Source organism: Glarea lozoyensis (genome assembly GCF_000409485.1).
Source record: "Glarea lozoyensis ATCC 20868 chromosome Unknown GLAREA18, whole genome shotgun sequence".
In the NCBI taxonomy this organism is placed as follows: domain Eukaryota; kingdom Fungi; phylum Ascomycota; class Leotiomycetes; order Helotiales; family Helotiaceae; genus Glarea; species Glarea lozoyensis.
In genome coordinates this window covers 522,059-543,605 of record NW_007360992.1, presented here as the reverse complement: position 1 = coordinate 543,605, position 21,547 = coordinate 522,059, and the positions used below count along the sequence as shown (strand labels likewise).

The following is a 21,547-nucleotide window of genomic DNA, read 5'->3' as shown; positions in this document are numbered from 1 at the left end:
GACAGTTCGAATATTGCTGGTCGAGTAGGCAGTGCTCAGTTACCTTAGCTACACCATTATGCAAGGCAGCTCTTTCGTAGGAAACGAAATTGAAGAATATCAAACCATTAATTTATATTCTCTTTTAACATAACCGACTTGGTATGTAGCGGCTAACCCGCAAAATAAAACATGCTTAGCTTTAGTTCTCGCACCGGTCCGCGAACCTTAGATGAAGCTTAATCAGTAGTTCCTTTTTAACCGAATCCCAAAGTCCTGATGGTTGACCACATTCTTCAACCTTTCCGAGCAAACTCATTCTCATAAAACACATCTGTATTGCCGCCTCGCCCTCTCTTTGATGCCCAATTCATGAGGTCGTCCTTCACCGAATATGCAGCTTCGCGTCTCGGTGAGAAGACCTTCTCTAGAAACCAGTGGCTGTGAGGCCTGCGCGCTACACGCGGACGGGCTTAGTGGACCTTCAGCGACATTTTGGGGGCTGAACTGCAACATTTGAAGCAGAGCGGCACAAAACCTCTCGAGGCTCGGCGGGCCAAAGATTGAAGACCGACATTATTCGAATTGCGAGAATTCAAGTCTGCTCCAACATCCACAATGAATCACTCGATTTCATATTTACCTTCCTGACTAGCTGACGAGCTGCTGAACGACGTCTACCCCATTTGTATGTCTTCCAATTCGTCCTCGAACTCAACGCAACAGGATATGGGCGGGTTCGACTCGGTCAATCAAAATGTATTCGGGCTCACCGCACTGGTTGTATCACTTGTGGCGCTCGTGACGACGGTTCTGCAAGTCCTCCAACAGTATTTTTCAAGCGCTGAAGGGTATCGAAGATGTGCGAGGTCGGTGATGGGAGCTTGGTCGTCTGGGACACATCGAAAGCTTGTCGCCAGAGAATTCAGAGTTGAAGTGGTATTCGAGACACCGGTTATCCTCGTAGCTCCCCCAACGAACAAGAAGGGTCCAATTGCTGGTCGACCGATATATTATATTGACGGAACGGATGAATCATATCGTACTACAAGAGTCTTGAAAAGAGATGAACAGGATGCTCATATCATGAATGCTGCTGCGAGGGTTCATACTGCAGATGACGAGCGTGCTTCTTGGGTTACTTTGTTGTCGGCACTCCAGACTGCGGAAGAAGATTCAAGAAAATGGGATGATTCAGAGAGGAGAAGAACTCCCCCCAAAAACAACATTCGGATACCGGTTCCATTTTATGAGATTGCCGTCGGCCTCCAGAGCAAGACTCGATCATGGGATTTTATACCCTCCTCCATTACCAAGCCATACGCTACGACCGCTATCTGTCACATGGTCGAGATGATGGCGATGCTTGGAGTATACTGGAAGGTCTTTGATCAGATTATGTGGAATCTGCGAGCGGAAGGAAATGGGTACATCTTGACTTCGACGTCTGTTCACGGACTCGGCGTTATGGTCGTTTTTGCAGTAACAGGAAAATCGAACTTTACCGAAAGACGTGTCATTCCTTGCTCAGCAGTAAAAGAGTTAGCCTTTGGGACTGTCCCAAACATCTTCAGTGATAACGATTATTTGTTGAAGAATGCGGATGCTCAGATCCTACAATTAGAATTTGGAACACCAGAAGTGGTAGCGACTACACTAGAATCCCTCGGATGCACGCAAGATACTTTAGCAAGATGGGGACGTGATCACAAACATATCTTCTCTGGTAAAAACATCCCCTGATCCGTCTTCATATCTCCTCTGACAAAGATCTAGTTTCCTTCGAATTGATAGGTATGCTTGGAAAGAGCTTCCGTATCCGTGGCTCCAACTTCCGCATGCTCCCCAACCCTACAACTGATTTCTGGGCCAAAATGACCTTTCAAAAACCCGCCTGGAAGGTGACCAGACTTATGGAAGTTTTCCAGGAAAAGCTCACCGAGTTGATCAAATCAGAAGGACTCCACGGAGATCATGAAATCGTCAGGATCTCTAGAACCTGGGCTGACATTTCCGGACTCAAAACGGGGGCAGATGATGACAAAATTCCTCTCGACGTCTGCGAACTGATTCATGACGCTCTTGATGATCGCACGGCGTATCTCCTTAACACAGACATCAACCAAACGGAAATCCTTTCCGTTATAGTTGCGCATCTTGCCAAGGTGATGGAGGTACTCGAAGACCAGAACTCAAAACTCAACAACATAGTATTAGCAAACAAGGAAGACGAGTTACTCACCTTTTATTTTTATTACGTACGACCTGCAGTGGTAGGCAATTTGGACCCAGGTGGAAAACCGCTGAGCAGAACAGCCAAGGAAACGCGGAATACGGTATGGATTAGTCTAGTATTCCGTATGTTGTGTTGGTTGTTGTTGCATGACTTTGATAGGCAAGATGTTAGGGTTGTGCCGACGGATATGAAGGGGAGTCGGATGCCAATCTACATTGGATGATATGCACTCTTATTTAAATGGGGATACAGGTTGGCATAATACGGATGCGTCAAAGGAGATTGAATAATCGTCGCATATTCTGGCGGCTGACGGCATCATGGACATTTCTGTTCTTGCTTTTTTGAGCGCTTTAGCGGTTGAAACGTCTCGCATTTTGACATCGAGCATAGCATGTATGATCTAAAGCAAACTTTAATGACGAAAACAGGCGTCAATGAATATCATGTAGTTTTTTTTGGGCGTTTAATATTATACTAAAATAAAGTTATATCTTACAGAATATTACGAAACTTATCAATTGCTTTAGCAAATCGTGACTTGATTGCAATCTTCATCGGTTTAATGATTCATGGCTACTCGTTGTATAAATATGTATAAAGATGTCCTACATGAAGAAGGTGGAATTAATGGGCACGTGATGAGGGACATACTTGGACTTGGCTATTTTGCAGGGGGTTGGGAATGACCTCGCTGCGAACTGACGACACCGTACCTCGGAAAACTTTCTATACTTATTCAGATATCGGGAGAGGAAGATTCACTGTGCGTGTATCGCAACAAATCAGCTCTAGAATACCCCTCAGTCTGGGATTCCAATATCCAAGGATTTCATCAACCCCGTCCTACCTTCATGTTTCCATAGCTCCTGCCCACAACTATGAGCACTAATAGCGCTTGGTAACATCGACCACAACAAGCATTCCAGTCTTTTCGCTTTTGCTTTTGGGACAGCCATGATATGATAGCTTGGGACTAGCTTCAAATAATGGATCCAAGCATCCAGCGAGCTTTGAATGACAAGCTGTACGACAAGAGAAAAGTCGGAGCGCTCGAGTAAGACCCCCAAGTCTTTTATTCTCAAGATCAGATCGAAATATACTAACGTGCCGACAGTCTTGAGCGAGTGATTCGAGATCTTGCTGCAGCAAAAGAGTTTGATCGGATTAAGAAGATCATTCAACAGCTTTGCAATGATTTTGCTTACGCGGTGCACCAGCCTCATGCCAGAAATGGCGGCTTGATAGGTCTTGCGGCGGCGGCAATTGCCTTGGGTCCAGTAAGTCAAAACAGATGGATTAGCTGTCTCGCCTTCTCTGACATTCAATATAGGAATTAGCACGATATCTGGATGAGATTGTACCACCAGTACTAGCGTGCTTTACAGACCAAGATGCTCGGGTACGCTATTATGCGTGCGAAAGCATGTACAACATTGCAAAGGTCGCAAAAGGTGAAGTCTTGCCTTATTTTAACGATATATTTGATGCTCTATGCAAGGTATGATATCCTATCACGTCCGAATAAACCGGAGAGACGTTAATAGTAACTAATTTTTAGCTGGGTGCGGATTCAGAACTGTCCGTGAAAAATGGTGCAGAATTATTGGACCGACTCGTCAAAGACATCGTTTCGGAATCCGCGGCTACTTATGTCTCGGTTCTTCATACCTCTGATGAATCTGTCGTTGAGGGTGACAAGGAATCACCTGACGAATCTGTTGACCTTCCCACAGCCTTTTCGCTGGCTGATTTTATTCCACTTCTGAAGGAGCGGATTTATGTGATAAACCCATTCACCAGAACGTTTCTTGTTGGCTGGATCACCCTTCTAGATTCTATACCGGATCTAGAACTTGTAACATACTTGCCTGAGTTTCTTGGTGGACTATTCAAATTTCTTAGCGACCCAAATCGTGACGTTCATGTTGCTACGCAAGGTGCTTTGGAGCGATTCTTGAATGAGATAAAGCGTATTTCGCGTATCAAAAAAGGAATTGCAGAAAGCCGCAACGCAAGGAGTGAAGGGAAAAGGAAACGCTCTGGGTCTATGGAAAGCGAAGCATCAGTTCCTCCAGAGGCTGAAGGAGACGAAGATTCTGTGACTGCTGCGGATGAAAAGTCTGTCAGTAGCGATGATGACTGGGTTCCTGGCCAAGATGTTGCAGTCAACCATAAGGATATTCTCGAAATCCTGACGGCGAACCTTGATGCTCCACTGGGTAAGAATTTGGTTGACGAGAAGTTTGCTCATACTAACTTAACGATAGAAGAGGATAGTTTACAAGAATCTTTACGCTGGATTGTTGAGTTCCTCGATATAGCCCCAGAAGAGGTTCTACCATTTGCTCCGAAAATACTTGCCCATCTACTACCCGCCATGGCAAGCGGTGTAGAGCCCATTCGGCAAGCAGCTGCTCGAGTAAATACGTCCTTAATGGACTATGTGGTTTCTCTCTCGGATGAAGCAGGAACACCAGAACCAACACCAACGGTACCTTCAAAAATCCCAACGACGGCGCTTAAAGAAAACCAGGAGCGGAGAGACTCTTCGACAAACACACGTGGCTCTATTTCAGGTGCGAAAGAACCAGACCGACGAGAATCTGAAGTACAGACCCCTCCACCACCTTATAACAAAGCTCCTACCCCAACTCCACCTCCGGTCAGACCTCAGGTTGATCTCGACTACGCTGCGGCTGTCAACTCACTGACCCTACTCTTCTTGAATGATCATGAAGCAACTCGAGTTGCGGCTTTAACGTGGTTACTTATGCTTCATAAAAAGGCGCCGAAAAAGGTGCTAGCCATCAATGATGGTACATTCCCTGCCTTGCTCAAAACTCTGTCTGATCCCGCTGAAGCGGTCGTTACTCGTGATCTCCAACTGTTGTCTCAGATCTCCAGAAACAGTGGCGATGATTACTTCACATCCTTCATGGAAAACTTGCTTCAACTATTCTCAACAGATCGGAAACTTCTCGAGACGCGCGGAAATCTAATCATCAGACAGCTGTGCGTTAGTCTAAGTCCAGAACGAATCTACCGTACACTAGCAGACTGCATTGAAAAAGAGGAAGATGTAGAATTTGCTAGCATTATGGTCCAGAACCTCAACAACAATCTCATCACAGCTCCCCAGTTGGCGGATCTCCGCAAACGGTTACGGAATCTCGAGACCAAAGTAAGCCACTTCCTCCTGCACATGACAGTGTTTTTGAACTGACCAAAACAGGACGGCCAGACCTTCTTCGTTGCCTTGTTTCGATCATGGTGCTACAATGCGGTGGCCACTTTCTCACTATGCTTGCTTGCTCAGGCTTATGAGCAAGCTTACAACCTTCTACAGATATTGTATGATTTGAAACTGACTAGCTGGGAGACTGCTAATGTTAAACAGTGCGGAACTTGAAATGACAGTGAATATGCTGATTCAGATCGACAAATTGGTCCAATTACTTGAATCCCCTGTTTTCACTTGTATGGAAAACTACTTGGAACCTGAGCCTAGCTGACATTTCCAGATCTACGACTACAACTTCTCGAACCAGAGAAACACCCACATCTCTACAAATGCCTCTACGGACTGCTAATGCTTCTACCGCAATCAGCCGCCTTTGCAGCATTAAAGAACAGACTTAATAGTGTGAGTGCGATAGGCTACCTGCATATCGCACCTCGAGCGTACGTATCTCAATCTCGTAGTAATAGTGTCGTCGAAGCTCTTTCCTCTCTCCAACTCCATACCCGTCAGAAGAGCAGTGAAGCTCATTCCTCCTCATTTAGCGCACCTGCAAACGCGGGCCAATCAAACTTTGACAGATCTAGTCGGCTGAAGGGCAGAGACGAGGGCGGCATCCGCTGGAACGAACTCCTGGAGAAATTCAAGAGCGTGCAGGAAAGGGCGAGGAGGGCGCAGAGGCCCGGTGGGGAGCTGGATGATGGATTGGCGATGCTGGATGGACGGTTGGGTGAGGGGGTTGATGGGAAGGCTTATAAAGAGTTGAGTCGATTGCAAGGTCCGCCGCTGCCGCTCAAAGACAATCCACCAGCTGTACAGGCTGGGAAAAAACCAACTCTGGGGAAGTTTGGGAGACTTGGTGGTGCGGTTGGTGGAGCAAGGCCAAAGAGATGAGGCGGCTATACTACTACGAAGAGCTTTACTTATATATATGTATTAATGGAGCGCAGAGTTTCAGCCGTATGGGAAGCATTTTCCAGTGGGTACCCCCTAACACAGTTGTCTTTGCAATTGACATATTCGAGCGTTCTCCAGATGTTAATACATAGGCTCTCCAAACACGGACAAAGTCCGCATTCTGGGAATCACTAAATATCCGTACGCATATGTATGAAGACCTAACGTCTCGGTTTCCTCGGCGTCTCCCTCTCCACAAGCCCCTCAAACATACTATCCCTCTGCCCCGCCAAATCTCTCAATTCAACCCTCACCCCTTCCAGCTCCAACCGCGCCAAATCCGTATCCTGCGGCAATCCATGAAAGCCTTTAACCTGTCTCTCCAACTCGCTGACCGTAACCTTCAACGCTCTATACCGTTCCTCCTCCCTCTGCACCTCCTCAAACGTAACCACCTCCCCCCTCGCCGCAACCCTCTCCCTCATCGCCGGTATCTGCGCCGCCAGATTCCTCACTCTCCGCTGGAAATCCTGCGTCGTCTGCGGGAGCTCGCTGGGAGGCAGGAAAACCGCACTGCGTAGGTCGGCGACTAGGTTGTTCAGTCTGCTGAGTTCGTTCGCGAGTTGCGTCTGCATGATCGTTACACGCTCGGTGGTCTGCGCCAGGTCCGCGGATGCGATATGTAGTTCTACGATTTTCTGGGCTAGCGTCCTAGTGTCGGGGAGTGGTTCATCGAGGACCACGCTGAGGTTTGCGAGGGCCTCGAGACTTGTTTTGCCGTCGGTCGTGAGGGCTTCTTCGAGGGAGGCCAGGAGCTCTTTATTCGGGTTGCTGGCTTCGGCGGTGTGGAGGTCGGAGAGGGTCTTGGCTTCCATCCGTGTGAGTAGTTCGCGCTCTTCGTCGGCTGACTCGTTGAGGGATGCGAGAGCGAGGAGGGTCTTGAGGGTTTCGGCGTTGCGTTCGAATGCGGGAGGCGTTTTGTTGTTGTATTTCTGGAAGAGCCACGAGTCGATGTAGTTCCAGTCTTTGGCGGTCGCTTGTTGTTGGCGTGCTACGGTAGGGGAGAAGATTGCGGAGGGGGAGATTGAGAGGTGTGCCATGGTGGGAGCGAATTCGTGTGAGTTGGTGGTTGTTGTGTAGATTTTAATCGGTCAGATTTATTTCAGGAAGGATTCAGAAACTGACAGGAGATGATAGCTTCTGGAAGGCTAGACCCCCACCATGCAGGTGGTCTTTGCATCATGCAAGGCTACGGAATATCGGAGTGAGGCTGCATGATCCCCACTTACAAGGGTTAAAGGCCACTTGTTTGAAGCGAACATTCATGAAGACAACTCTCCCTCTCTAGCTTCATTCTGTCCTTTCAGTTCCCATTGAAGTAGCTAAAACTCACCCACCCTCTGGCGACGCAGCCGATTTCTTCTGTATGATCTCTTCACGATGATTGTCAACCTATCGGCACTGGCATTCGCCGCCACCCTCCTATCCTCCAATGCCCTCGTTCAAGCTATCTCATCCTCCGAAATCCCAGCCGACACACCTATATCCTCACTCCTAGCCTCCGCAAATACCCATCTAGCCAAGGGAGAGACTAATGACGCCCTTACTTATTACGATGTCGCCATCTCCCGCGACCCCCAGAATTATCTGACTTATTTCAAACGCGGCGCGACGTATCTCTCTCTCGGTCGAACCGCGCAAGCCACAAAGGATTTCGATAAGGTTCTTAGCATTAAACCGGGGTTTGAAGGCGCCCTTCTTCAGCGTGCGCGTGTGAGGGCGAAGAATGGTGAATGGGATGCCGCGGCGCAAGATTATAGCGCGCATGGCAAGTCTGCGGAGGAATTGGCTCAGCTTCAAGAGGCAAAGGGAGCGACGTCTCTTGCGTTCGCGGCTGAGAAGGCCGGCAATTGGGAAGAATGTGTCAGTCAGTCTAGCGTGGGTATCATGACTGCGAGCAGAATGTTGTCGTTACGGAAAACTAGAGCGAATTGTCGTTTCAAGCTTGGGGGAGTGCAGGAGGGGATGAGCGATCTTAAGCATGTTCTACAAATGCTTCCTGGAGAGACGGAACCTCATCTGCAGATTGCTGCGATAACGTATTATGGATTGGCGGATTCCGAGCGTGGTATGGATCAGTTACGGAAATGTTTACATGGTGATCCGGATTCGAAGTCTTGCAAGAAACTTTATCGGAAGATGAAGAATCTGGAGAAGGCGTTTGCCAAGGTCAATAAGAGTTTTGAGAAGAAGCAGTATGCAAGCTCACTTAAGGTCCTGCTGCCCGTTGGGGAGGATGCGGGGTTGGTTCAGGATATCAAGGATGATGTGAAGGAATTGAAAGAAAGCGGAATCATCCCAGAGAACGCTCCAAATACATTGGAAGGACGCGTTGTGGAGATGGTCTGTGAAGCTTATTTCGAGGTAAGTTCTAACTGGTGCAGAAGAATGAAACTTGGCTAACAGCAGTAGATGAAAAACAAAAAGGCCATACCTTGGTGTGACCAAGCTCTTACTTACTACGAGCACTCTCTTCACGGACTCATGTCTCAGGCACAGCGACACATGGAGGCTGACAACTTTGAGGCCGCCATTGAGACCCTCAATACTGCTAAAGAACACCACCCCAGTGCACAACAGCTCAACCAGTTATTACACAATGCTCAGGTGGAGCTTAAACGAAGCAAAACTAAGGATTACTACAAGGTTCTCGGCGTACCAAGAGATGCAGATGAATTGCAAATCAAAGGAGCGTATCGACGAATGGTCAAGGCACATCACCCAGATAAGGCGCACAAGTTGGGCATATCCAAAGAGGATGCCGAAAAGAAAATGTCTCAAGTCAACGAGGCATATGAAGTACTAAGTAATCCTGAGCTGAAGGCCAGATTTGATCAAGGAGATGATCCAAATGACCACGAACAACAACGTCAAAATCCATTCCAAGGTAGTCCATTTGGTGGTCATCCATTTGCCGGACACAGTCAGGGTGGTGGACAGCAATTCAAATTCCAATTTGGTGGGGGTGGTGGTGGATTTCCGTTTGGATAAGGTCATTATGCGAGACTTTGGTTTAAGGAGTTAATTTTGGCGGCGACCAGACTAAGTGTATACCATAAGAGTTGATTGAAATGAAAACGATCATCACGAGCTTCTTTACCTGTTTCGTCGTGAATCTTTAAATTTGTGGGCGCGTACAGTAATCGTTTTGCAACATCCACTGTGAACGTGACCTTGAATCACCCCTCATAAGCTCATGCGTTTGGCGACAACCGGTAGCCTCCTCCGACTGATTCCCCACCTTCTACCCTAACATATTTACATTTCACACCAAAGTAACGACCACTTCACAGTCTTCACTGCACTGCCCAAGATCTCACACTATATCACTGAGACAACTTTCCCTCCGGAATGCTTGTGCGATAGCTTACCCCGCGGTTGACAATGGAGGAGTTTGAGTACACCCTCGAGAACGAACAACAATTCTGGGATGGTATGTTGATATTATCATGATTCCCCCTTCTTCATACTGCATCAACTAACACACTACAACCTGCAGAACTCGAAGACATAGTAACCAAACCCTGTCCCTCTCACCAATTAATCGATAATGCCCTCCGAAGCTACCTCCACTTCACGACGAACTTCCGAGACGAATACCTCCAATCCGACGACGACGTCGCGCGTTGTATACATAGACTCCTACATTCGCCCTTGTTCGAGGCACACGCAGAGTACATACGGATCCAATTGATATACTGCCTGCTGCAAGAAGATGAGGGCAAGACGTTACATTTCCTCGCGGGGTTCCTGCTGCTGGACGGGAGGGGTAATGAGCGGACTTTTGAGATGATGAATGAGGAGGGGTGTTTTCCGAGATTGTTGGAGTTGATTAAAGGAGAAGGTGGCAAGGATGCTGGATTACATCGTTTGCTGCTGGAGTTGTTGTATGAGATGTCGAGGATGCAGAGGCTCAGTCATGAGGATTTGGGACAGGTGGGTGATGAGTTTGTTACGGGCCTTTTTCAGATTATTGAGCAGCTTTCGGATGATGTGGATGATCCTTATCATTATCCTGTTATTCGTGTTTTGGTGGGTGAGACCTCTTGCTATATCGTTTGCATAACTAATGTGTCTGAGTAGTTGGTACTGAACGAACAATACATGGTCTCTGCAACCTCAACACCCACCACTTCTCCACCCCTCACAAATCGCGTTATAAAACTCCTAGGACTCCACGGCTCCTCCTACATGACCTTTGGAGAAAACATAATTCTCCTTCTAAACCGGGAAACCGAAACGAGCCTCCAACTCCTCATCCTCAAGCTGCTCTACCTCCTCTTCACCACCCGCGTCACCTACGAATACTTCTACACCAATGACCTCCGCGTCCTCCTCGACGTAATAATCCGCAACCTCCTCGACCTCCCCAACGAACTCATCTCCCTCCGCCACACCTACCTGAGAGTAATGTACCCTCTCCTCGCACACACCCAGCTCAGCCAACCACCCCACTACAAACGCGACGAAATCCACAAAGTCCTATCCCTCCTCGGCCACAACACAAACGCCCACTGGGAACCCGCCGACGAAACAACCCTCCGTCTCGTAGAGCGCGTCACCAATGTCCCTTGGCTCCGCGACAACGAGTCCCCTTCAGATGGCGAAGTCGCGCGTAAACTCCTCGGTATATCACTTAGTCCGGCGCAAACTGAGAGTTCGGTCAGTGTAATTGATGTAGCTGCTGTAATGGAGAAACCTGGCGTGCAAACTCCGAGTCGGAAAACGGAATTCGAGGAAACGCAAAGGGATGGCGCGAATGAGGTGAAAGAGCCAAAGAGAGGGAAGAAATTCCCACCTCCGCCTATACCGCCGATGAGAGTGGAAAGCGCGAGGAAACTACCGCCCAAGACGCCGCCGAGACGAAGGACGAAGTTGAAGGTTGTTCAGGGCGGAGATGGGGGTGAGGGTTGATTCATGACCCATCGTTATTTTATGATCGACTTTAGATTAAATCAGGTGTTTGGTGGTTTGGGCATTTTGGTATGGCGTTTGGTAGGCTTATGGGATATCATGATTGTGCGTGTCTTGTGCATTTGTATGGCGTTGGGATTGGGATTGGGATTAGGCATGTATTGGGGAAGTGCTGGGGGAGCGTTGTGTTGTTTGTAGATAAGAGGGGGGCGAAATGAGAGGCAGTGAGACTGTGAGAGTAAGAGCGGGGGGAAGTAATTCATAATACGAAGACTTATTTAAGATTCATGACTGTTGTATTTCGTGATGTGGGCGAGGTGTTAGATAAACTTGATAAAGTAATTTGTCTATCTAGGATGTTGATTGTACTTGGGTAAATGAGAGGTGGCGAATTCAGAGGTAGTGAAAGCAAGAGGTACTGTAGCGAGAAAGCAACAGCGAGGGAAAGTAATTTGGTGACAAGGCTGAGGTGTTAAATAAACTCGATAAAGAAGTTGGTCTACCTATCGGATTATAATGTTGATCGCAGTTAGATAAATGAGCAGCAGCGGAAGAAAAAGGCAGCGAAGTAAAGACGTACGATAGAGAAAGCAACAGCGGGAGTAGAAGGGGAGTAATGCATAATACGTATGTTTATTGAGGATGTATGACTGTTGTGTTTCAGTGACCTGAGTTGTTAAATAAGCTATCTTTTCTAAGCAATGCGTCTATGATGTTGATTGTAGTTGGATACATAAGAGGCAGCGGATGATTGAGCCAGCGAAAGTAACAATGAGGGAAAGTAACAGCGAGGGGAAGTAATGCGAACTTTAGAAGACTTGTTTGAAGTTCGTGACTTTTGTATTTAGTGACATGGATGAGGTGTAATTCAGTGATATATCTAGCTACTATAAGATTATATTAGAAAACTATAAAATGTATTATAAAAAGAAGTCCTTTTACACAAAGAACTATACCTAAATAAATCATTCTCCCCTCTTTCCCCTACCGATGAAATTCATAAGCCCTATATTTAATTATAATTAAGCTAGACGAGAAAAACATACTTACCTATAATAGACAGAGGATTAATTAACGTTACTCTTTGCTCTAGGGTGTAGGGTTGAGAACAAGAGTATCTAAGGATGGTTTTGCGAGAGAATGGGATGGGATGGAATGGATGGGGTGGGATGGGATGGAGTGGGTTTATCAGTGTTAAGGTTGTTATTAGTTGGGTGTAATTAAGGTAGTAGGAGGGAAAGTATAGGATGTCTATATAAAAGGAAGTAGAATGAGAGGGTAGAGTTTAAGGAAGTACTTGTAATGTAAGGATAAGTGGTAGACAGCTTATTCCCTTCCCTGAGCTAATAATAAAATACTACGTACTATTTAGATATCTTGGAATTTAACACACGATATACGGGTTTCTTAGTAAGTGAGTGAGTGAGTAACTGTCCATCAAATCCCATCAAATCTATCTACAAACCATACCATCATCCACCAAATATCCTCTTACAATCCACGTCAATACACCAATATCAAACACCAAAACCTTCACAATCTCACTCTAACCAAACCAACAAACCAGATCACGCATCAGAAACAGAATTACCCAAAAGGTCATCAGATATGTTAAAGATAGATACATCTACCTAAAATACACTACACTCCCTCTCACATCAATCAACACGCCTCACCCCAGGAAAACTCCCAAGCCATAGCATAGCAATTTACCCTATAAACATTTCCTCTTCCCCTCCACTCCCTTCCACTCCTCTCCACCCATACCATCCCAAGAACTCAAAGAAAAAAGTATCCCTCCCATAACCCTCATAATGTTACAAGCCCCCAAACCACCCTTCAAGTCAAAAAAGAAATTCTACTCTCTTGACCATTCAAACAGGCAACTGAGAATTCCCAACCACACCCGGTTTCCCACTCGCGTCGCTCGCTCTAGGAAACTCGCCAGGGACGTGGAGTTGACTGATACTAGCTACACTCTGATGATTCTGACCGGCTGCGAGGGACGGTCTCATTGGCGAATCATTCGTGAGTGGATTAAGTAGTGTTTTGATGGGGTTTTCGCCGTTGGCGTCTGCGGCTAGAGAGTTGGCGGTGATGAGATCGCTCTGGCTGCGGCCGCCGGACATGTCGTAGGCTGGGTCTGAGGAGGTCTGGGTGTTAGGTGCGGCGGTGACGGAGTCGTTAGCAGTTTGGTCGTCGTGGTTGTGGGTTTGGGATTGATGGGAGAGAATTGCTACGTCGGGAGAAGCGATCATGGAAGCTTCCTGAGCGGCTTGTGCCGCTGCTTGTTGGCGAGAATGCTCTTCGAGAACCGCCTCGTCGGATGCATGATCGCGGTCATGGTATGCTTCTAAACCAACAGCGCTGACTGCAGCACCACCGATACCAGCAGCAACAATAGGAGCGGCAGATGGAGAATGATCGGCGTAGTTGTTTAGATGTTCGGTGCTAATAGGTTGATAAGTATAAGGATTAACGCCGTCTTTCATCGCCGCTTGATGAACCTGTTCTCCGTGAGATATTTCATCTCCTTGACTATCGCCATACCCTTGACCCGGAAGGTTGCCGGCGGCTGCGATTACGCTTCGATCTTGTTCTCCATAACCGGAACTTCCACTAGATGGCGAGAGAGGAGCTTGTAAGCCGCGTTGTGCGTTGACTTGGAGGTCACTAGGGAATCGCCCACCTTGGGGACGCCTAGGCCCATCATGTTTTGGATCCGGCGCGACTACAGCTGAGGCAGCCGTAGAGAACGGTTCTTCATCTTCTTCATCCATATTTCCATCACTACTGACCGATGCTGCTTTTTGAGATACACCGCTGATGCTTCGAGCGTGTTGTCGTACAAATGCGTTTCGTTCTTGTGGGGATTTTTCGGTGAGAGTGCGAATATCTTCAACCCAACTCAACATGGTTTCGTAAGATTCGGCCCTAAATACCCAAGAATGTCCACGGTGCATGGTTCCAGTTTGACGACCTTTGAGCATGAATTTGTTTGATGATGCGCCTTGAGAGGAATTTGAACCCAACTTTTGCTCTGGAAGGTAGAGAGACATGATAGGAGCTTGTGTCTTGTCCGCAGACTTGAACTCATGAAGATGAGTAGGAGAAAGGACATACCAGCCCGGAGTGTAACTGATTTCATGTTAGTGTTGTTTGCGTCAGGCAGGAAACCAGCATACCTCTTAAGATATTTACTCTTGCGCTCAAGCAAGCCCTCGCGGATAGCTTGTGCCAACGAATTGTCTCTACCAGGATAATATATATTTTGAGGTTCTCGGATAGGTATTTTTGGGTCTACAAAATGTTCATCATTGGAGACGAATTGATTCCTGAATAATTGTTAGCCTGATTCTTGAAACAACTGCGACTGAAGTGTATAACGATGTGTAAACGCATTAGCAGTGAAACTCACCACTCGTGATCCTTTGGCATAGCAATCGGACCAGTGCGAAGCTCCTCGACGGTATTATATGCGCCATCAGCTTCGCGCTTCAAGATTCCAGCATAAGCGTTATATGATTTTTGAATTTCTCCAACCACAATCGATTCCAACTCGCGACCTGACGCCTCGAGATTGAGATAAGCTTGATGAAGATAATTCTCCTCATCTATCTGTTTCTCGACCTGACGATCCGCGGCAAGCTTTAGGAGGTATGGATCCTGCTTGCCAGTCACTTGTGCTGGATCAGCATCTGCCTGACCCAAGCCTTCTTGAAGATTGTTAACAGCCTTCCGTGTAGATTCCATCTCCTTATCAACAGAGTTCTTGAAATCCCCTGACAAACTTTTAATCTCCTTGATCTTTTGGCTCAGATCACTTCGAAGCCCAACCAATGCTAGAATAACATCGTTCTCAATATCCTTGGACTTGTTGGCTTCGCCAATTGAAGTCTTGTGATATCCACGTAAGATCTGGAGCGCATCGTCAATTCCACCGGATTGGAGAAATGAAGGAGGTGCTGCGGTATTGTTGATCACATTAGAGATCTTCAGCATAGCTTTCGATCGGTGCTCGTAGGAAGCTTGGATCTCTCGGAAGTAAGTGATGAGGTCTTTCAAGACTTTGCGCCATGCTGTCCACGATGTTAGTTATGGAATTGGGATCGAGCATTACAAACTTACACTGAAATCTGTTTGCGAGAATCTCTGTAGGGTTTCCAGATGTTGGTACAGGAGAATAGAATGCGCTATGAGCTTCATCCATTTCACCCGAGGTAGAATGAAGCGCCAGGCTTCGTACACTACCCGCTCTCGAGCTTCTCCGACTGCTCGATCTCTTCAAAGAACCCGTCCTCTTCATCGACGCCTTCTTCTTCAAAGTCCCTCCTCTTGAGGGAATAAGGGTCTCGCCTTGCGACATGCCAGAACCAGATCGCTGTAATGGCCCATCTATAATCGAGCTCCCTCTCTGGCTCGCATCCCACTCCTCGTTAAAGCGACCGGCGTTCATTTGCGCGATTGTAGACTGTGCGAGCGGTGAGGTTTCGTGAGGGGGCGCACTGCCGAAATCCGCTGCTGCGACGTTGTTATTTGGCTCGAGATGTGATCGTTGCGCGTTGCCTGCTCCGTAGCCTCGCTCGATATGGGACTGGGATGGCGTAGGTATATTATGGTTTGGGTCAAGAGACGCCATGATGAAGGATTAGGGGTCTGATGTCGATACGTCACAGTCAGTGTGTGGTCTCGGCTGCAACCGTGAGCGGATTGTTTCAAGGAGCTGGGGGGAGCATTGATTGTCGGAAACCGCATGAGAGGTGCAGAATAACGTACCGTTCAGCTTCTGCCAGAAGTGTGAATAAATAGTACTGAAACTTGGATCGTGTTGTAGTGATCTCAGATGCGCAATCTGCTTCGCAGTCGGCGGTGAATGCGCGAGCTTGACGTGGTTGACGTAGTCGATTATGGTGATTCGAGGTCTCACAGAGGATACCTAGAGTAACTTCGCGTACGGCACAAAGCAACAGACAAAGCCTTGTTTACAACACAACTCTCTCGGGGATGTGTAAATAAAAGAGAAGTAAGACAACGAACTGACGATGAGGAGAAAAGTGCGGCAGCGGTGGTATGTTACTAGTTGCGTGTGTAATTGCGATTAACTCCCACTACTCCATTGGGCTGGGCCGCCAAGGAATCGGCGGATGAGCTGGATGGGGAGGAGAGAGGACTGATTTGATTGCTCAAGCTGCTTTTGGGGGGTGACCTCCTCTTTCCTTGTGATTAATGACGTAGGACGTCCAATTGCAGTCGTCACAAGCGGCTTCAGCCCCGCAGAAAGCCACAAAGACTCGTCGCTTTTGGCGCACTCTTCAGCCAGACCGGGGTTAGGTGTGTCGATGCTCATTTTATATCCTCAATATTTCTACATACGGGAATCGAGGTTGCGGGATGAATCATGGTGCATTTGCCGTTGCTGGTGACGACGCTTTTATCACTCACATTGGATGTAGCTAGGCTTCTCAATTCTCTGCCACATTCAAAAGCTGTTACACATCTCAAGTACATATCGTGAGGCATTTCGGCTTCGGCTTCATCCCCAATTCCTGTTCCTGCGACGCTAAACCGCCACTACCAACCATCCACAGTACAGTAGTTTGAATCGTATCGTAGTCAAGCAGCAACGCCCGTACTGCATGTATATCGGTACATGCCAGACCTTGAAATTCAACAATTCAACATCGATGATTCCAGCTTTGCCAATCTTCCTACGATTCTTGGCCGAAAAGAGCCAACAGACCAACACTCTGATCACGATACATCGCCCAATAACAATCGCGCATCCGAACATCATTAGTTCTCCATCGGCTTCAGCGGCACATGCACGGGCGACACGACGTCAGGATCCTTCATGGAGAAGCCGCGCAGATCTCCCGTCGCAAATCTTCCTAATGAAATTGTGGGGAGAGATCGGGGACTAGTAATAAGATGGATATATTATTACTGACTTCAGAGAGTAATAAGAGTTTGAAACCACAGGAATATGTTCACATCTCACATCAGATCACGAGATCAATACCAAATGACTGAAGACGGAACCCCTCTACATTAGAGTTATGACAGATCCTCAAATTCCTTCAGTCAGCAACACATGTTCTACACAGCTGGCTGAAGGTTTAATGCTTTTATTTGTGACTACTTTCATGAATGTCATTCATTGATATCATGAGCAACACACATATCCTTCACACGTGGTTCAGAAATACCAGGTATTCATAATCATCACAGAATTCATGCCGAACTATCACTCTTCCTAAATCTCGTTTCTCAAGCTTTTGGCGCCTCGGCTTTCGCATCACCAGGGAACGGGTTATCCGATCTTCTCTCGTCCCGGAGAGCAACAAGCTTCTCAATAGCCTCTTGCAACGCCACAGGCTTTCCTCTATCTTGACTTGAGGTATCATCCCGATTTCGGACGTTGACTTCTCTCCCCTTCATCTCTGCATCACCAACCACTGCCAAAACATTAGCTTTCTCTAAATGCGTAGGAATTACAACACAACTTACCGAAAATAAAGTTATATTGAGACAATTGTCCTGTACGAATCTTCTTCTGCAGAGTATTGCCGCTGAGGTCGATATCCACAAACATATTCTGCTTCTTGAAGATGGTCTGCACCTCTTGCGCATACTCATAAAAGCCGACACCAACCGGGACAATCAAAATTTGGCGTGGACTCAACCAGAAGGGCCACTTTCCACCAAAGTGTTCACAAAGAATGGCTGTGAAACGTTCGATACTACCAGCAATAGCTCGGTGAATCATAACAGGGCGAGCACATCCTGGAGTAAGTGGTTTGTATACGCGCTCTTTCTTTGCGCCTGGCACTTCCGATGTAGCCGCCTTCTTAGCCTTTTCCTTTTCAGCTTCCTCTGCCTTGGCTTTTGCCGCAGCAGCATCGGCATCCTCTTTTGGTTTGACTACCATTTCGGACGTCATGTACTCCAACCCAAAGTTCTGAGGAAGTTGAAAATCAAGCTGGATGGTGGCACACTGCCAATCTCTTCTCAGACAATCAGAAATGGTAATATCAATCTTTGGACCATAGAAAGCTCCATCACCCTCATTCAGTTCCCAAGGCGCACCACCTTTAGCACAATACTCATCCAAGGCTGCTCGAAGTTTGTCTTCAGCCATATTCCAAGTCTCAATCTTTCCCAAAAACTTTTCTGGTCTTGTGGAGAGCTTCATCTTGAAGGTAAATCCAAACAGACCGTAGACAGTGTTGAGGAAGTCGAAAAGCTCTGTAATCTCATCCTTGATCTGATCTTCTCTGCAGAAAATATGGGCATCATCCTGCTGGAATCGACGCACTCTTGTCAAACCTGACAAAGCACCAGAAGCTTCATTTCGATGAAGAACACCAAAATCGGCAACCCTCCATGGCAATTCTCTGTGACTCCGCTCGCGGTGATCAAACATGAGACAATGACCAGGACAGTTCATTGGCTTGAGCGCAAATGTGTCCTTCTCAACACCAAATGTGAACATATCATCTTTGTAATGATCCCAATGACCAGATGTCTTCCACAATTCTGAATTGTACATATTTGGGGAAATAACCTCATTGTAACCTCGCTTCCAGTACTCCTCTCGAAGGAATGTTTGAAGTGTGTTGTAGATACGAGTTCCGTGAGGAAGCCACATGGCCGAACCAGGTGAGAGATCGTGGAAGAAGAACAATTCTTGATCTCGACCAATCTTGCGATGATCTCGCTTCGCAGCCTCTTCCAAGAACTTCTTGTGCTCAGCCATCTGCTTCTTATCCGGAAACGAGACACCATAAATGCGCTGCAGGGAATCATTGTCCTTATTACCAAGAAAATAAGAAGCAGAGTTCTTCATGATAGCAAATGTCTCGATACGACCAGTATTTGGCACATGAGGACCTCGACATAAATCGATCAGAGGTCCATTCCGGTATACAGTCGTGAATTCTCCATCCTTGATCTTGTCCTTGATGATATGTTGCTTATACTTGTTGTAACTGAACATCTCCAAAAGGTCCTCCTTGGAAAGAACAAGTCGTTCGAAAGGTTGCTTCTCCTTAACAATCTGACTCACCAAAGTCTCCAATGGCTTCCAATCCGACTGAGCAACAGCACCTCCGTTTGGCAAGCCCATCTCGTAGTAGAATCCATCCGAGATAGGTGGACCAATACACAAACTACACCCAAATCTCCTCTCCGAAGCCTCTCCCAAAATATGAGCACTCGAATGCCAAAACACCTTCTTCCCCTCAGGATCATCAAACGTAAGCAACTCAAGCTTACAACTCGCTTCAAGCGGGCGTTCCAGATCCCACAATTGCGCTGAATCGCCATTCAACTGCGCAACCACACTTCGCTTGAACAAACTATTCGAAATCCCCTTTGCAATATCCGCCGGTGTAGTTTCCCACGACGTCCCAACCTTGACACTCCCATCCCCCAGCGTAATTTGAATCGACTCTCTCGGTTTCGCCGCAATCTCCGCATCATATTTCGCCTTTAGCTTGTTGAACAATTCCAATCGGTCTGCGAGGAATTGCGGTTGTGGCTTCATCTCCAAAGGTCCAGCATCTGCCCCACCATCCCCTCCTTTTTCCTTCTTGGGTTTCTGCTTCTTTTCGCCAATGGCGACTTTCTTGACGCCGTCGACTACAGAATCGACGGCTTTTTGTGCTTTATCCATGATTGCGGTTTTCGTATTGTTTTGCGAGAGTGTTAATGTGGGTGTTTGGAGAGTAAGTATTTGGCGGGGTGTTGTGTTTTGTGACTCGGGCGGTGAGTCAGTGATGGGCAGAAGTTAAACGACAGGGAAAGTGTGGAAGAAGCAAATGAGAACAACAGTATCAAAAGGTTCTAAACCGATCTGTAAAAATTCATGAATTGAATTTCAGTTCAAGGAGTTTATCTAATATCAAATCTAGCACATGTTCAACTCCTAGAACCCGAAAAAGTACCATCCCATCCCCTCGGCCTCTCCTCATCACACCCCCGTAGCCCCTCCGATCTCCCCTCCGATAGGCCAGCACCACACCCCCAATCCCAAGCTCCCTCAAAATTTCAAGCTCTGCCCAAAAATTAACGAAAAAAAATAATTCCAGCAAACAACCACAACACCACAATGTCATTCCGAGGCGCCCCCAGAGGACGCGGCACAGGCGCCAATTTCGGCGGCGGAGGTAGAGGCGGTGGAGGATTTGGCGGTCGTGGAGGTACATTTTGTGCGCTGCATGTATTGTCGCAATTGGCTAATTCGGCGATTTCTAGGACGTGGAGGGTTCCAGCAACGAGATAATGGACCGCCGGATGCTGTTCATGGTATGTGTAGCGAATTTTGTGCGAGGCGATTGAACTGAGGCTGATGGTGGGTAGAAATGGGAACGTTCTTGCATGCGTGTGAGGGAGAGATTGTGTGCGAGTCTGTGAATACTAAGATTCCGTATTTCAATGCTCCGATATATCTTGAGAATAAGGTTCGTTGGCTTCGAATTTGCGGAAAGGGGAATTTGGTTGCTAATGCGAAATAGACTGCAATTGGCAAAGTCGACGAGATTCTGGGTCCTATAAACCAAGGTAAGTCTCACAACTACACCCTTCTATGCCTCAAAAGCTAATTCATTCGCAGTTTATTTCACAATCAAGTAACCCCTCCCCAACTCCTCTCCCATATTACCACCCTAACACAATATCCAGACCCTCAGAAGGCATCCAAGCCACCTCCTTCGCCTCCGGCGACAAATTCTACATCGGCGGCGACAAGCTCCTCCCTCTCGAAAAGTTCCTCCCAAAACCAAAACCACCACCCGGAGCACCAAAACCCAAGCGCGCAGGTGGAGCCAGAGGTGGACGAGGAGCGCCCATGCGTGGTGGACGAGGCGGAGGTCGCGGTGCGCCTAGGGGACGTGGGGGATTCAGTGCTGGAGGACGAGGGGGTTCCAGAGGTGGAGGCGGGTTTTCGAGGGGTGGTAGTGGGTTTACGCCTAGGGGACGAGGAGGTGGAAGAGGTGGGGGGTTCTCGAGGGGACGAGGTTAGAGATGATCGTGTGACATGTGGGTGGTTATGTAAATTGTGGGCGTTATGGTTATTTGAACGGCATGTTTCTTATTATGTCAGGATGGCTTCTGAGGGTTTATACTCAATAAAAGGATATATAAAAGGATTACAGCACTGCTTTTTTGACTTACTGAACTCTAGCTTCCTAGGCTAATCAACTACAAACACCGAACATCCA

General features: G+C 47.3%; 8 protein-coding genes across 8 annotated transcripts; 5 read left to right on the top strand and 3 right to left on the bottom strand.

Annotated features, from left to right (window-relative positions):
* Positions 1 to 708: 708 nt before the first annotated feature.
* Positions 709 to 2,438, top strand: GLAREA_12418 (uncharacterized protein; the record flags this gene model as incomplete). Its single annotated transcript, XM_008083200.1, has 2 exons — positions 709 to 1,705; positions 1,756 to 2,438. 2 exons carry the CDS (start codon positions 709 to 711, stop codon positions 2,436 to 2,438), a joined length of 1,680 nt encoding a protein of 559 aa, XP_008081391.1.
* A 766-nt stretch (positions 2,439 to 3,204) lies between these two features.
* On the top strand, positions 3,205 to 6,350 carry GLAREA_12417 (ARM repeat-containing protein; the record flags this gene model as incomplete). Its single annotated transcript, XM_008083199.1, has 8 exons — positions 3,205 to 3,272; positions 3,333 to 3,495; positions 3,549 to 3,716; positions 3,777 to 4,437; positions 4,486 to 5,399; positions 5,451 to 5,569; positions 5,616 to 5,695; positions 5,740 to 6,350. 8 exons carry the CDS (start codon positions 3,205 to 3,207, stop codon positions 6,348 to 6,350), a joined length of 2,784 nt encoding a protein of 927 aa, XP_008081390.1.
* A 224-nt stretch (positions 6,351 to 6,574) lies between these two features.
* Positions 6,575 to 7,453, bottom strand: GLAREA_12416 (uncharacterized protein; the record flags this gene model as incomplete). The annotated part of the gene is made up of 1 exon (XM_008083198.1): positions 6,575 to 7,453. One exon carries the CDS (start codon positions 7,451 to 7,453, stop codon positions 6,575 to 6,577), a length of 879 nt encoding a protein of 292 aa, XP_008081389.1.
* Positions 7,454 to 7,793: 340 nt separating this feature from the next.
* On the top strand, positions 7,794 to 9,404 carry GLAREA_12415 (Chaperone J-domain-containing protein; the record flags this gene model as incomplete). The annotated part of the gene is made up of 2 exons (XM_008083197.1): positions 7,794 to 8,777; positions 8,826 to 9,404. The coding sequence occupies 2 exons, from the start codon at positions 7,794 to 7,796 to the stop codon at positions 9,402 to 9,404; spliced, it is 1,563 nt and encodes a 520-aa protein (XP_008081388.1).
* A 393-nt stretch (positions 9,405 to 9,797) lies between these two features.
* Positions 9,798 to 11,327, top strand: GLAREA_12414 (uncharacterized protein; the record flags this gene model as incomplete). Its single annotated transcript, XM_008083196.1, has 3 exons — positions 9,798 to 9,846; positions 9,913 to 10,445; positions 10,497 to 11,327. The coding sequence occupies 3 exons, from the start codon at positions 9,798 to 9,800 to the stop codon at positions 11,325 to 11,327; spliced, it is 1,413 nt and encodes a 470-aa protein (XP_008081387.1).
* Positions 11,328 to 13,201: 1,874 nt separating this feature from the next.
* GLAREA_12413 (PH) lies at positions 13,202 to 15,966 on the bottom strand (the record flags this gene model as incomplete). Its single annotated transcript, XM_008083195.1, has 4 exons — positions 13,202 to 14,465; positions 14,513 to 14,662; positions 14,746 to 15,406; positions 15,456 to 15,966. The coding sequence occupies 4 exons, from the start codon at positions 15,964 to 15,966 to the stop codon at positions 13,202 to 13,204; spliced, it is 2,586 nt and encodes an 861-aa protein (XP_008081386.1).
* Positions 15,967 to 17,594: 1,628 nt separating this feature from the next.
* GLAREA_12412 (Class II aaRS and biotin synthetase) lies at positions 17,595 to 20,001 on the bottom strand (the record flags this gene model as incomplete). Its single annotated transcript, XM_008083194.1, has 2 exons — positions 17,595 to 17,782; positions 17,835 to 20,001. The coding sequence occupies 2 exons, from the start codon at positions 19,999 to 20,001 to the stop codon at positions 17,595 to 17,597; spliced, it is 2,355 nt and encodes a 784-aa protein (XP_008081385.1).
* Positions 20,002 to 20,436: 435 nt separating this feature from the next.
* Positions 20,437 to 21,348, top strand: GLAREA_12411 (Translation protein; the record flags this gene model as incomplete). Its single annotated transcript, XM_008083193.1, has 6 exons — positions 20,437 to 20,527; positions 20,583 to 20,633; positions 20,688 to 20,788; positions 20,843 to 20,888; positions 20,941 to 20,956; positions 21,009 to 21,348. 6 exons carry the CDS (start codon positions 20,437 to 20,439, stop codon positions 21,346 to 21,348), a joined length of 645 nt encoding a protein of 214 aa, XP_008081384.1.
* Between the last annotated feature and the right edge of the window lie 199 nt (positions 21,349 to 21,547).